The sequence below is a fragment of the Moschus berezovskii genome, chromosome X (genome assembly GCF_049115385.1).
Source record: "Moschus berezovskii isolate FMDL1 chromosome X, NW_MosBer_1.0, whole genome shotgun sequence".
Lineage (NCBI taxonomy): Eukaryota > Metazoa > Chordata > Mammalia > Artiodactyla > Moschidae > Moschus > Moschus berezovskii.
Genome location: NC_142488.1, coordinates 121,969,479 through 121,985,652, shown reverse-complemented (window position 1 = coordinate 121,985,652; position 16,174 = coordinate 121,969,479). Strand labels below are relative to the sequence as shown.

General features: G+C 41.3%; 1 protein-coding gene across 1 annotated transcript; it reads right to left on the bottom strand.

Moving 5' to 3' along the window:
• Positions 1-2,771: 2,771 nt before the first annotated feature.
• LOC129535203 (histone H2A-Bbd type 2/3-like) lies at positions 2,772-3,296 on the bottom strand. Its single transcript, XM_055393842.2, has one exon. It carries the CDS (start codon positions 3,294-3,296, stop codon positions 2,772-2,774), a length of 525 nt encoding a protein of 174 aa, XP_055249817.2.
• Between the last annotated feature and the right edge of the window lie 12,878 nt (positions 3,297-16,174).

Genomic DNA, 16,174 nt, shown 5'->3' with positions numbered 1-16,174 from the left:
AGCTATTTCAAATCCTGAAAGATGATGCTGTGAAAGTGTTGCACTCAATATGCCAGCAAATTTGGAAAACTCAGCAGTGGCCACAGGACTGGAAAAGGTCAGTTTTCATTCCAATCCCAAAGAAAGGTAATGCAAAGAATGCTCAAACTACCGTACAATTGCACTCATCTCACACGCTAGTAAAGTCATGCTCAAAATTCTCCAAGCCAGGCTTCAGTAATATGTTAACCATGAACTTCCAGATGTTCAAGCTGGTTTTAGAAAAAGCAGAGGAACCAAAGATCAAATTGCCAACATCCGTCAGAAAATGGAAAAAGCAAGAGAGTTCCAGAAAAACATTTATTTCTCTTTATTGACTATGCCAAAGCCTTTGTGTGGATCACAATAAACTGTGGAACATTCTGAAAGAGATGGGAATACCAGACCACCTGACCTGCCTCTTGAGAAACCTGTATGCAGGTCAGGAAGCAACAGTTAGAACTGGACTTGGAACAACAGACTGGTTCCAAATAGGAAAAGGAGAAAGTCAAGGCTGTATATTGTCACCCTGCTTATTTAACTTATATGCAGAGTACATCATGAGGAACGCTGGGCTGGAAGAAGCACAAGCTGGAATCAAGATTGCTGGGAGAAAAATATCAACAATCTCAGATATGCAGATGACACCACCCTTATGGCAGAAAGTGAAGAGGAACTCAAAAGCCTCCTGATGAAAGTGAAAGAGGAGAGTGAAAAGGTTGACTTGAAGCTCAACATTCAGAAAACAAAGATCATGGCATCTGGTCCCATCACTTCATGGGAAATAGATGGAGAAACAGTGGAAACAGTGTCAGACTTTATTTTTGGGGGCTCCAAAATCACCGTGGATGCTGATTGCAGCCATGAAATTAAAAGACACTTACTCCTTGGAAGGAATGTTATGACCAACCTAGATAGCATATTAAAAAGCAGAGACATTACTTTGCCAACAAAGGTCCGTCTAGTCAAAGCTATGGTTTTTCCCGTGGTCATGTATGGATGTGAGAGTTGGACTGTGAAGAAAGCTGATCACTGAAGAATTGATGCTTTTGAACTGTGGTGCTGGAGAAGACTCTTGAGAGTCCCTTGGACTGCAAGGAGATCCAACCAGTCCATTCTAGAGGAGATCAATCCTGGGTGTTCATTGGAAGGACTGATGCTAAAGCTGAAACTCCAATACTCTGGCCACCTCATGTGAAGAGTTGACTCACTGGATAAGACTTTGATGCTGGGAGAGATTGGGGGCAGGAGGAGAAGGGGATGACAGAGAATGAGATGGCTGGATGGCATCACCAACTGGATGGACATGAGTTTGAGTGAACTCCGGGAGTTGGTGATGGACAGGGAGGCCTGGCATGCTGTGATTCATGGGGTCACAAAGAGTTGGACACGACTGAGCGACTGAACTGAACTGAACTGATATTTTCATATGGGCTTCCCTGGTGGCTCAGTGGTAAAGAATCCCCCTGTCAATGCAAGAGAAGCAGGTTCAATCCTTTTGTGGGGAAGGAAATGGAAACCTGCTCTAGTATTCTAGCCTGGTAAATTTCATAGACAGAGGATACTGGCAGCCTACAGTCCATGGAGTTGCAAAGAGACATGACTGAGCAACTAAACAGCATGTTTTTGCATATTTAAAAAATATCTTTTATGTTGTATATTATATAGATATCATATATGTTTCTAATTCTTCTAATCATTATTCTGAAATGGTTGGCAGGTATTTTGTTCTCATTATTTAAAATGAAGAAATAAAAGGTCAGTAAAAGGCTAGTACCATATCAGGGAAGCAGCAGTAGGTATAAAATTTCTTACTAATCAAATCCAAACTACCTAAGGCATAAAGAAATAGCATTAATTTTAAAACGTGGGTCTCAGACATGGTTACTACTCCAGCTTTCTAAGCTAAAGGTCCATTTCCACGGTGATATGCAAATCAAGTCGCTGGAGGCGGAGCCTGGCCCCGCAAATATCATGTATGCAAATTGAGGGTGGTGGCATGGCCCGCCGTTGCTAGGTGACCTTTTTTATGCAGGTCTCCAAGCAGGGCATCGCCTGGCATCTCTAAAGGAACATGACCAAAAAGTTAACTCAACCCCACGTGACCCTGATTCTGGCTTTGCATACGTGCTAGTTGTGTCCCACCCACCCCAATCCCCATCCCACCACAGTCTTACTGTCTAGCCCCCATGGGAATTCATGTCAAGCACACCGTCCACCCACCCCTGCATCCCGTGCCATGGCTTTGTCCGTCATCTTGCCGTCTTTGCCCTATTACAATACTGCCCTCACAGTCCTGAGCGTCACCACCAGGACCCCGTCCCTCTGTGGACTTGGCCTGGCTCCCACTTGCTCAGAGCCAATGGGGGAGCCTTCCGTTCCCTCGCCTCCCCCGAGATCCCACTCCACCTCCACCTCTGCTGCAGCCAGCCTCTCCCACCCAGGGCCACACCATGAGCGACTTCTCTCTGCCTGCCATCCCCGACTCCACCCACACCCGCAACACTCCCTCTCTGCTCCAACCAGACCCCCGACTTCCATCCCTCCAACAAAGCGTGTCCCACCACCACCTTCCAGACCAAGTGACTGAAGCACACAAGGATGTCTTGAAACACTTTATTGATTTGACATTACTGGGCCCAAGGCACCGGCCTGTGCAATCAGTCGGTGAGCAGGCCTGGCACTGGACAGCCGGAGGAGGCCTATCCGGGGGCCAGGGGCTGGGCACTGGGGACCCAGGTGTAGTTGGGCAGCTAGTGTGGACCCGGGGCCACCAGGGAGATGGTTGTCATCCCCAAAAAGCTGCTGAACAGAGCATTGTTGTGGACCATCATGTCCACCAACTTGGGGGTGATGTGACTCTGACCACTATTCTGGGCCTCGTTGCCTGCCAGCTCCAGGACCTTGGACATCAGGTCCTGAATGATTGCTGCTAGGAAGACTGGTGCAGATGAGCTCACGCGCTGGGCATAGCGGCCTTTGCGCAGAAGGTGCTCCATGTGGCTCACAGAGGACAGCTCAGCTCGGGTGGTGCGGGAGTGGTGACCAAACGACCTCTGATGGCCCCTTTTCTCCGGCATATTGGCTGTTGGGCCCGCTTTCTCCAAGGCCTCGCTCTTCATTGCAGTGGGAAGAGGTGAGGTGGGATAGGGTGCGATGAGATGAGGTGCAATGAGATGAGATACGGTGAGATGAACCAGTTGGTTCCAACCTCTCAAGACAACTGTTGCTCTCATATCTCTACTCCATATCCTAGAAACCACTGGCCGGCGCCTCATTGGTCGGAATGCATGCTCTGTGACACATAGACCCTGTGAGGTCATTTCTTTCTCGTGCTCCCCACTCCCTCCACCCAACCCCCATGGGCCTGGGCCAGCAAAGAAATGACGCTGGCACGATCCTGCTCACCCTACCCACTGGACCCTCTCTTTGTCGAAACTCTCCCTTTCCACTGCATGGGAGCTTTGTACAGAAAAGGCAGCATACCACCCAGTGGCACCAATTATACACTGGTGGTGCTGGGCCACCATCATGACTGTATCCAGTTCCAAAATGTTGGCACCACTGCAAAGAGAGAGCCCTGTACCTGGCCAGGCAATCACTCCCCACTGCCCCCTCCTGCAGTTTCCCCTACCCCACCCCACCCCATAGTCCTCAGGCAACCACTCATCAGCTTCCTGTCCACAGCCCTTTGCCTATTCTGGAGACTTCCTAGAGATAGAGGCAACAATAAATATGTGGCCTTCTGTCACTGAGCATAAGGTTCATGCACATATGAATGAATCAGTAGCATGAATCAGTACTTCTTTCCTTTTCCTGGTTGAATAGTATTCCACCTTATGGCTAGACTACATATGTTTTGTATCCAATAGGCAGTGGATGGACATTTGGTGACTTCTCCTTTGTGCATACTGGGAATAACGCTGTGATGGACATTCCTGTACAGGTTTCTGTTTTCCACTCTTTGGGATTTATGTCCATGAATAGATTTATGGGTTTATTTCTATACTGTTAATTCTATTTCACTGATCTATGTGTCTATCCTTATGCTAGTACCACATAGTTTTGTTAACTGTAGCTTTGGAGTACGTTTTCAAATCCAGAAGTAGGTGTCCATCATGCCTCGGTACACTTTACTAAAATATATGTTAGTCTGTTTCCCAGCCTTCCTGAAAGGGACATAGAGTTTTTAGTCAGTGTGATTTTGAATTAGGAGAATACCTTTTGGTGACTATTGGACACTGGCTCTGATCTCACACTAATTCCAAGATGCCCAAGTGTCACTATGGTCCATCAGTCATAGTAGGAGCTTATGGAGGTCAAGGGATCAATGAAATTTCAGCTCAGGCTCATCTCCATTGGGGCTGGTGTGTACCCAAACCAATCCCATGATTATCTACACAGTTCTAGAATGCAAAATTAAGATAGACATATTCAGCAACTGGCAGACTCCACAACAGACCTCCAGAGTGAGGGCTATTTTGGTAGGGATGGCCAAATGGAAGCAATTAGAATTGCCTCTATCTAGAAATATAGTAAACCAAAAGCCTTGCACATACTTGAGTGGAGTTCAGAGATTTGCAGCACCATCAAGGGCTACAAACATGCAGGAGTGATGATTACGCCATACTCCCATTAAAGTAGCCTATTTGGCCTGTGCAGAAAACAGATGGTCTTGGAGAATGACAGTGTATTTTCATTAGCTTGACCAGGTGGTGATTTCAATTTCAGGTGTTATACCAATGTAGTTTCATTGCTTGAGCAAATTGACATCCCCAGTGCTACTTGCCCCCTTCGTGGATCACAGCCTTGTTGTGGTGAAGGTGCTTGCATAATTCAGTGAAGTTATGAGCCATGCCATGCAGGGCCGCCACTGAAGACAGATGGATCTTAGTGGAGAGTTCTGACAAATTGTGGCCCACTGGAGGAGGAAAATGGCAACACACTGTAGTATTCTTGCCTCTAGAACTCCATGGGCAATAGGAAAAGGTAAAAAGATACGATGCCAGAAAATGAGCTCCCCAGGTTGGAATTTGTCCAACATGTTACTGGTGAAGAGTGGAGGGCAATTACTAATAGTTCCAGAAAGAATGAAGTGGCTGGGCTAAAGCAGAAACGTTGCTCACTTGTGGATGTGTCTGGTGGTGAAAGTTAAGTCTGAACTGTAAAGAACAATATCGCATAGGAACCAGGAAAGTTAGGTCCTTGAATCAAGGTAAACTGGACATGGTCAAGCAGGAGATGGCAAGAGTGAACATCGACATCTTAGGAATTAATGAACAAAGTGAATAATGGGAAAGGGCCAATTTAACTCAGATGACCATTATATCTACTACTGTGGGCAAGAATCCCTTAGAAGAAATGGAGTAACCATCATTGTCAACAAAAGAGTCTGAAATGCAGTACTTGGGTGCAATCTCAAAAATGACAGAATGATCTCAGTTCGTTTCCAAGGCAAACCATTCAATATCAGAGTAATCCAAGTTTATGCCCCAACCACTGATGCTGAAGAAGCTGAAGCTGACTGGTTCTATGAAGACCTACAACACCTTCTAGAACTAACACCCAAAAAAGATGTCATTTTCATCATAGGGGATTGGAATGCAAAAGTAGGAAGTCAAGAGACAGCCAGAATAACAGGCAAATTTGACCTTGGAGTACAAGATGAAGCAGGGCAAAGACTAAGAGAGTTTTGTCAAGAGAACATACTGGTCATAGCAAACACCCTCTTCCAACAACACAAGAGATGACTCTACACATGGACATCATCAGATGGTCAATACCAGAATCAGATTGATTATATTTTTTGCAGGCAGAGATGCAGAAGCTCTATATAGTCAGCAAAAACAAGACCAGGAGCTCACAGGGCTCAGATTAGGAGTTCCTTATTGCAAAATTCAGGCATAAATTGAAGAATGTAGTGAAAACCAATAGGCCATTCAGGTATAACCTAAATCAAATCTCATATGATTATACAGTGGAGGTGACAAGTAGAATCAAGGGATTAGATGTGGTAGACAGAGTGCCTGAATAACTATGGATAGATGTTCATAACATTGTACAGTAGACATTGACCAAAACTATCCCCCCAAAATAGAAATGCAAGAAGGCAAAGTGATTGTCTTTGGAGGTTTTACAAGGCAAAGGAGGTTTACCAACAGCTGAGAAAAGAAGAGAAGCAAAAGGAAAAGGAGAAGGGGAACGATATATCCAACTGAATGCAGAGTTCCAGAGAATAGCAAGGAGAGATAAGGAAGACTTATTAAATGAACAATGCAAATAAATAGAGGAAAGCAACAGATTGTGTGGATCACAGCAAACTGTGGAAAATTCTTAAAGAAATGGGAATACCAGACCACCTTACCTGTCTCCTGAGAAATCTGTATGCAGGTCAAAAAGCAACAGTTAGAACCGAATATGAAACAATGAACTGGTTCCAAATTGGGAAAGAAATACATCAAAGCTGTATACTGTCATCCTGCTTATCTAATTATATGGAGACTATATCATGCAAAACGCCAGGCTGGATGAATCAAAAGCTGGAATCAAGATTGCCAGGAAAAATGTCAACAACCTCAGACATGCAGATGATACCACTCTAATAGCAGAAAGCAAAGAGAAACTAAAGAGCTTCTTGATGAGGGTGAAGGAAGAGAGTGAAAAAGCTGGCTTAAAATTCAACATTCAAAAAACTGAGATCATGGCATCTGGTCCCATCACTTCATGGCAAATAGAAGGGGAAAATGTAAATGTACTGACAGATTTCCTCTTTGGGGGTTCCAAAATCACTGCAGATGGTGACAGGAGTCATGAAATTTAAAGATGTTTGTACTTTGGAAGAAAAGCTGTGACAAACCTAGACAGTGTGTTGAAAAGCAGAGAAATTACTCTGCTGACCAAGGTCCATATAGTCAAGGCTATGGTCTTTCCAGTGGTCACATACAGTTGTGAGATCTGGACCATAAATTCAGCAGCACACCAAAGAATTCATGCCTTCGAACTGTGGTGCTGGAGACAACTCCTGAAAGTCCCTTGGACAGCAAGGAGATCAAACCAGTCAATCTTAAGGGAAATCAACCGTGAATACTTGTTGGAAGGATTGGTGCTGAAGCTGAAGCCCCCGTATTTTGGTCATTTGATGGGAACAGCCAACTCATTGGAAAAGTCCCTGATGCTGGGAAAGATTGAGGGCAGAAGGAGAAGAGGGCATCAATGGATGAGATGGCTGGATGGTATCACTGATGCAATGGACATGAACTTGGGAAAACTTCTGGAGATGGTGAGGGACACGGAGGCCTGGGTGTGCTGCAGTCCATGGGGTTGCAAAGAGTGAGACAAGACTGGGAAGAGGGAACAACAACAACACTGGTAATTCTGTTTCTCTTATTAGTAACCACCCACCTCACTGATTTCCACAGTGGTCTTCCATTTTTGCAATCCCAACAGTGTATGAGGGTCCCAATTTCTCCGCATCTTCTCCAAAACTTATTATTTTTGTTTGTTTTACTTGTAATAACCATCATAGTGCATGTGAAGTGGTAGCTCATGGTGATTTTTATTTGCATTTCTCTAATGGCTAACGATGGTGAGCATTTTTTCTTGTGCTTCTTGGACATTTGCACATCTGCTTTGGAGGAATGTCTAGTCAAGTCCTTTGCCTGTTGTTTAATTAGGTTGTTTGTCTTGTTGTTGTTGACTGTTAAGTGTTTTTTATGCATTCTGGAAAATAGACCCTTATCAGATATATGATTTGCAAATGTTTCTCCCATCCTGTGGGCTGTCTTTTCAATGTCTTGCAATTTTAAGTCAGACAGAAAGGAGAAATATCTATGGCATCCTTTATATGTGGGAGCTAAAAAGAAATGACACAAATGAACTTACAAAACAGAAAGAGACTCACAGACTCAGAAAATGAACTTATGGTTACCGAGGGGAAGGGATAGTTAGGGACTTTGGCAACGTCATCTACTTACTGCCATATTGAAAATGGATAACCAACAAGGACCTACTATATAGCACAGGGAACTCTGCTCAATGTTATGTGGCAGCCTGGATGCGAGGGGAGTTTGGGGGAGAGTGGATACAAGTGTATGTATGGCTGAGTCCCTTCTGTATTCACCTGAAACTACCACACCATTGTTAATTGGCTGTACTTCAATATAAAATAAAAAGTTTTAAGTTTGGGTAAAAAAATTTTTTAAAAGATTTTTCTATTTTTCAAATCCTCTTCTGATTTTCCTTTTATTCAGTTTTTCTATAACTACATTGTCAGAATATATAGAGACATTACATACTACACACTATCTACTTTATAACCATAATTTAGCTTTGATTCTTAATCATAAGTTTTTCTTTCTTTCTTTTTAATTGGAGGATAATTGCTTTACAATGTTGTGTTGGTGTCTGCCATACATCAACATGAATCAGACATAGGTACACATATGTCCTCTCCCTCTTGAACCTTCCTCCCTCCTCCCACTCTATCCCATCCCTCTAGGTTGTCACAGAGCACCAGATTTGAGCTCCCTGTGTCATACAGTAAATTTCCACTGGCTATCTGTTTTACACGTGGTCATGTATATGTTTCTATGCTACTCTCTCAATTCATCCCACCATCTCTTTCCCCCGCCATGTCCACAAGTTTGTTTTCTATGTCTGTGTCTCCATTTGTTGTTGTTCAGTCACTCAGTCGTGTCTGACTCTTTGCAACCCCATGGAATGCAGCATGCCAGGCTTCCCTGTCCTTCATTATCTCCCGAAGTTTTTTCAAACTCATGTCCATAGAGTTGGTGATGCCATTCAACCATTTCATCCTCTATTGTCCCCTTCTCCTCCTGCCTTCAAGCTTTCCCAGCATCAGGGGCTTTTCCAATGAGTCGGCTTTTTGCATCAGGTGGCCAAAATATTGGAGCTTCAGCTTCAGCATCAGTCCTTCCAGTGAATATTCAGGGTCGATTTCCTTTAGGATTGGCTGGTTTGATCTCCTTGTAGTCCAAGGGACTCTCAAGAGTCTTCTCCAATATCACACTTCAAAGGCATCAGTTCTTCAGCACTCAGCCTTTTTTATTGTCCAGCTCTCACATCCATACATTACTACTGGACAAACCATAGATTTGACTAGACGGACCTTTGTTGGCAAAGTAATGTCTCTGCTTTTTAATACACTGTCTAGGTTTGTTGGAGCTTTTCATCCAAGGAGCAAGCATCTTTTAATTTCATGGCTGCAATCCCCATCCACAGTGATTTTGGAGCCCAAGAAAATAAAGTCTGTCACTGTTTCAATTCTTTCCCCATCTATTTGCCATGAAGTGATGGGACCGGATGCCATGATCTTAGTTTTTTGAATGAAAAAACAGAGATCCTCTGTCACTGTGCCAGGCCACTGCCAACTCATGCCTCCGCAAGAGACCCTCAAATACTCAAGGGCAGGTCTGGCTCAGTCTCTTGTGAGGGTCACTGCTCCTTTCCCTTGGTCCTGGTGTGTCTCCATTGCTGCCCTGCAAATAGGCTCATCAGTACCATCTTTCTAGATTCCATGTGTGCTAAGTAGCTTCAGTCATGTTCGACTCTTGCGGCCCCATGGACTGTGGCCCACAAGGCTCCTCTGTCCATGGGATTTCCCAGGCAAGAATCCTGGAGTGGGTTGCCATTTCCTTCTCCGTATATCCCTATTAACCACAGATTTAAAAGATGTTGTCAGTTTAGGTTATATTTACAGGAGTAGAATATCCAAAATGAGGGATATGATAATCTTACTGTTCTCCGTTCTTTCACGATGATGCCTGGAATTCTTTACTCAGTTTTGTGTGCCAGAATTCATGAAGACATAAATAAACCAGCACACACTTAGATGAGCGACTAGAATGGGTGGGGAAGGCAAAACTATATCATATAAAGAGTGTTTGAAGAAACTGATCAGAGTGGCATAGAGAATAGAAAACTGAAAGGGCTATAGTTTCCACTCTTTAACATGTGATTGAACAATACATTAATTAACCACTTTATGTTTTGGAGACATAATTAGGTTGATTATATAAGGAAGAACATTCAAATAGAGTTCTCTGAAGATGGAATTGGTATATGCTATTTCTTTTGAGAAATTATCCTTGACCACTCTGTTCCTAAATTTCAGTTTTTTCTTTCCTCTGTAGTACTAATACCTTGTATTTTCCACTACCATACATAACCCTTTCCATACTGTATTGTAATGGCCAGCTCTGTGAAGACAGAGACTTTAGCAGCCTTAGTAATGTGTCTAATTATTAAAACGGCACACAGTAGGCACTCAGTAAATGGGTGGATAAGTGATGGTAAGACATACCAGAACATAGAGGGTAAATATGCAAAAGCAAAGATAAATAGATTGAAATAAGCATGGCACCTGTATGCCAGGAGATTAAGCAGGGAGGGCGTGTTGTATGAAGTGAGAAGAACTGCCTGATAGTAGTCAAGAGTATATATAAATATAAATATAAATAAATAAATAAATATGTAAAATCAAGCTTCCCAGGTGGCTCAGTCATAAAGAATCCACCCGCAATGCAGGAGACAAGGGTTCAATCCCTGGGTTGGGAAGATCCCCTGGAGAAGGAAATGGCAACCCACTCCAGTATTCTTGTCTGAGAAATCCCATGGACAGAGAAGTCTGGAGGGCTTCAGGCCTTGGGGTTGCCAAGAGTCAGAGATGACTGAGAGGCTGAGCATGCATACATACTCAAAGTTGCTAAGGCAGAGTGGAATCAGATTACAAAAGATCTTGAATGCCAGAGTGAAGAACTTCAACTTAATGAATAAGGCACTAAGAAATCATGTGAACAAACACCTTTAAATCTCTGCTTTAGACCTGTAAATATCTGTTTTCTACATACTGATCCTCATGAAGATTAAGGACCACTTATTAGTAAGTTGATCTTAGGTGAAGTTTTTGTTTTTTTACCAGCCATTTTTTAGGTATAATTTAGAATTCACCAAATGTAAGCAGACAGTTCTATGAGTTGTGACAAATGAACATAGACATGCAAACACCACTACAATAAAAATAAATAGCATTTCTTTCACCCCCAAAAGGTCCCTCATTCTGCTTTGCAGAAATCTGGTACTTCAGACCCTCGTCCCTGGCAACCACTGATTTATTCTCCATTACTATAGTTTGCCTTTTGTAGAATGCCGTATAAATGGAATCATACAATATACAGCCCTTTAGGTCTGGCTTCTTTCATGTAGCATAATATGTCTTTAAGATTCATCTATGTTTGCTAGAAATATCAACAACCTAAGATATGCAAATAAAACCGCCCTAATGGCAGAAAGTGAAGAGGAACTAAAGAGTCTTCTGATGAAGGTGAAAGAGGAGAATGGAAAAACTGGCTTAAAACTCAACATTCAAAGAATAAAGATCATGGTATCTGGTCCCATCACTTTATGGCAAATAGATGGGAAAAAATGGAAACAGTGACAGATTTTATTTTCTTGGGTTCCAAAATAACTATGCATGGTGACTGAAGCCATGAAATTAAAAGATGTTTGCTCCTTGGAAGAAAAGCTATGACAAACCTAGACAGCATATTAAAAAGCAGAGACAACACTTTGCCGACAAAGGTCTGTATACTCAAAGCTATGGTTTTTCCAGTAGTCATGTACAGATGTGAGATTTGGACCATAAAGAAGGCTGAGCACTGAAAAATTGATGCTTTGATGCTGGAGAAGACTCTTGAGAGTCCCTTGGACAGCAAGAAGATCAAACTAGTCAATCCTAAAGGAAATCAACACTGAATATTCACTGGAAGGATTGATATTGTAGCTGAACCTCCAATACTTTGTCCACCTGGTACGAACAGCCAACTCATTGAAATAGACCCTGATGCTAGGAAAGATTGAGGGCAGGAGGAGAAGGGGATGACAGGGGATGAGTTGGTTGGATGGCATCACCAACTCAATGGACATAAGCTTGAGTAAACTGTGGGAGACAGTGCAGGACAGTGAAGTCTGGCATGCTACAGTCCATGGGGTCACAAAGAGTCAGACACAACTTAGTGAATGAACAACAACAACAAATATTTGCTGCATCTATCAATAGTCTGTTCCCTTTTCTCGCTGAGTAGTATTCTGTAATTCATATGTAGTGCAATTTATTTATCCATTCACCAGTTGATGGGCATTTGGCATGTTTATAGTTTGAGGCTACTATAAATAAATTTGCTGTGACCATTCAAATAGCGATGGTGATGTGCTTGTCGAGCCCTTCAACTCAGACCAAAGGCATCTAGCAGGAGTTGAATAGCCCTGGAAGTGACGACTGTACTACTAAGAATCCATCAGGACTTACATTTCTCTCTCCCTCCACCTGATCTAATTCATCAGTATTATTATAAGAGTATTGTTATTGGTGACTCCAAGTTGAAACACGTTGATTTCTCACTTCTCTTCTGAAGACTTTTGTGCATACAGATATATGTAGCCACTCAAATATTTGCATCTTCTCTCTCTCCCTCCTGTTTTCTCTATTTTCTCTCTATTTCTGTGCCTCTTTGCCCTTTTCTTCCTCTTTTCTCATTTTCCTCCTCTTCCTATCTTTTCCATCTATCCTTCCCTTTCCTTATTATCTTCTACCTTTTGTTTCCCTTCCATTTCCTCTCTCCCTCCCTGTCATCTTCTAACATAGCAATTTATATTTACAAAATGTTTAAACCAAGGAAGCAGCCAATTTGCATGAGCTGTTACACACCATAAGCATTTTCTGCACTGTCAATTCATTTTATTTACTTGTTTTAACTATGAGGATTCGAAGCACTCAGTCCCATTCCTATTACGTGAGATCACATCAGTCAATTACGCCTAATTTCCTATAGTGATTCTGAGAATTTCAGCTGGATAGAGCTTTTTATGTTTTGCTTTAAAGTACGCAATTGTTGATTCCTATGCCACATACCAACGCCAACTCTTCCTGCCCCCCTTTAAAACTCCTATGTTTTGACAAATTGGAGTCATTAGTATTTCAGCCCTTTGAAATAGGTTTAATCATTCAGGCGGTGATGTTCTACGTTCAAACTTTTGTATTAACAAACTCCCTCTTTTCTTCTTCTTGTTAAATAAGAACCTGATATTTAAGCATCCTAGATTAGTGTTATAAGAGCACTTTCAGCCCACCCATGAGGATCTGTGCTCAGATTCTCATGTCCAGTGCCAGAAAGCATTAAGGAGAATAAAGAAGTTCATTTTATAGCTTTATTAGAATCGCTCCTTTTGTACCTAGGCTTTTTTTTGTCTACAAGACTTTGGCTTAAGAATCTGTGCTAGTTAACTCAGATTCTCTTTCCTTTCCCAGGGTCATGAAGGCTTTTCTAAAAATGAAATGTAGGGGAGGTGGGGCTTACTGTGGTCCAGTCCTAGTAGTTATGAGTGGGGAAGCACAAGAGTAAGGGGGAAATGGAAAGGGGTTGCAGAGAAGTGTGGTGCCTAGGATATGCAGGGAAATCATATGCGTGCCATAGAACCAAATTGGAACATCATCAACTTGGGATATAGCTTTAGGGAGGAAGTATAAGTGAATGAAAGTGGAAGGAAGAGACAAAGGACAAAACAGAGGGGGAAGAATGGGAGGAGACGATGTCCAAGGAGGATTCAAAGACAACTACCTTCTGTTCCTCCTCATTTCTAGGCTAAGGAAGCCCAGGCCTACTCAGCATTCCCTCTTCTGAATGGTTTTCAGACTTCAGCATCTTCCTCTCGCCCTTTTAGACGCATTTTAGTTCGTGGATGCTATCCAAATGTTGTTCCCATCCTGCTATTTTCACTGAACATTTCAAGTACAGGTCTGCCAAGCACAGAGCTGGGCTGTGCTATCACTCCTTTGTTTCTGACTCTATCTTTCTATTAATGCAGATGAAGATGAATTTAGTTTTCGGCGCAACCACAACACACAACTGAATAATATTGAGCTTACAGTCCCTGAAAACCCCTAAATCTTTTTTATGTGTGTTGCTGCTTAGCCACATCTCATCCTTTGCTTGTACATCCGGGGGGTTTTGGACTCAAATGCAGAATTGCACATTCATGTTTGTGAATATTTAAAAATTATTTTTGAAGCATGTACTATTAAGCTTATTTCAGAGTTATTTTGGAAATAACTCTCATCAATTCTGCAGTCAAGTAAATGTCCTATTTTGTTTTGTTTTCATTCTGGCAATTAATTTTCAGAATGAAGACACAAGTAATTAGACATTCAAGGGCATTTAAATTTTCAAAATTCATCTTTTAAATGTAAATGTTCTTAAATTTAACCTGTTGACAAATAACAGATTTAAATTCTTGATTTTGCTCTCTGTTTCAGCCTAAGGTGGAAAAAAAAATGGTATATGCCTAGTCTGTCCCCAGCCTCCTAAAGTGGTGCAATGCTGCAAAACAACCACAGTCCCTCGTTGCTGGGCAATGGACAGCGTCACAAATCAAACTCCCTTCATTTTGGCATCTGCTTGTCTAGCTTAATGTTGAGACAGTCACAAACAAAGTATTTGTTATATAAATGCGATTGTTAACATATTTCAGGAATATTTTAGACCTTACTCGTGTTTATGTGTACTTAATGTGTTTTTAACCTTGGAAGAGATACAAATTATTTAGAGCCAAAATTTAAATTACATTAAAAAAAACTCAATATAACGTTATTACCTTGTGATAAACATGACTTTTAGAAAAGCCTCTCTGTTTCTATTTTCCATTTTAATGACTTCCAGCAGATGACATTAAGTTATAAGGTGATGGATTTATAAAATCATAGAATGTTCTTCTCATTTGAAAGGAAATTCAGGTTGTTGTTACTTTTTTTTTTGGCTAATCTCCTAGGGAACACAAATTCAAAGAAAACTCTCTCAGTCTGGGATGCCTTATTAATATATTTCCATTTCTGCTCAGTTTATGTCTAGTTCTTTAGTGTATCTGCTAACAATACTATTCAAGAACATCTTTCAAAAGTATCACAAGCTGTTATGATCATTATCAGTTATAATAGCTATATTATATATGGCATGTCAGCATTCGGTCCAAAGATACCATTGCCTCTGAACAGATTATTTTTTCTGCAATTAGGTGCTGTATACTAAGCTAGCTAAAAAAAAAAAAAACAAGAATTGCCTCCATGTACCAAGGCTCTATTTAGCAGAACTGTCTTGAACGAAAATGAACAAAACGGATCTATGAGCACTTTGTAGGAAAGGAACAATGTGCAATACACAGATAGAGTATTATAATAAAAATAATAACAGGCAGCAGATCTGACCTAAGGGAAACTGAACAGCAAAAGTAAAACCAATTTCACAACCCTTATATAACCATCTTCTTCTTTTTTGTTGTTGTTGTTTTCTTTGGTTTCCACGGTGAACTGTATTTGCATAAAAGGCTTACCACTTGGATTAACTGCCCCCATTAGTCCAACTTCACCTCACTCTCCAAAAGCACCTTACCAATTTTCCATTTAACCAAATATCCAGATAAACTCAACTAAACAGCTAATTAGTTCAGAAAAAATGGTCAAAGTAAACACTGACTTGACTATCTCAAGACAATTTGGAAGAAGTTGAACATAAGTTGGCCTTTGAGATGATACTGTAGGTAATATGGCCAACTGTGCAAACTAGAAATGAGTTTCTTCTGGTACAACTGGCAACTTTAAGAAGAATAAGTTGGCAGTACCTAAAGAAGGAAAACTTACAGAAGTAAGTGCTGTGAAAAGTGGAAATTTGATGCTTCTGATGATTATTTTTCTTTATTATATTTAAAATTATAATATTTCATATTTATGAATCATAAACTAAATATATGAACTATAAATGATGCACACTATATAGTAGTTCTGCATTATTTATAGTTCATATATGTGTGTGTGTGTATATATGTATTTCCTATGGCCTTTTTGCTTTACCTAGTTGAACATGTGTTTTTCCCCTAATTTTAATATAAATTTAGACTAAGAGAAATGTTGCAAGGATAGCAAAAAACTTTCTGCTCCAAAATTCTCAGATTCCATAAATTTTGACATTTTAATATATTTGTTTCCACTCTCTCTCTTTCCCTGAACAATTTAAGAGTAAGTTGAAAATTTAACTTCCACATCACTCATGAGTGCACTTCCCTGACAGCTCAGTTGGTAAAGAATCCACCT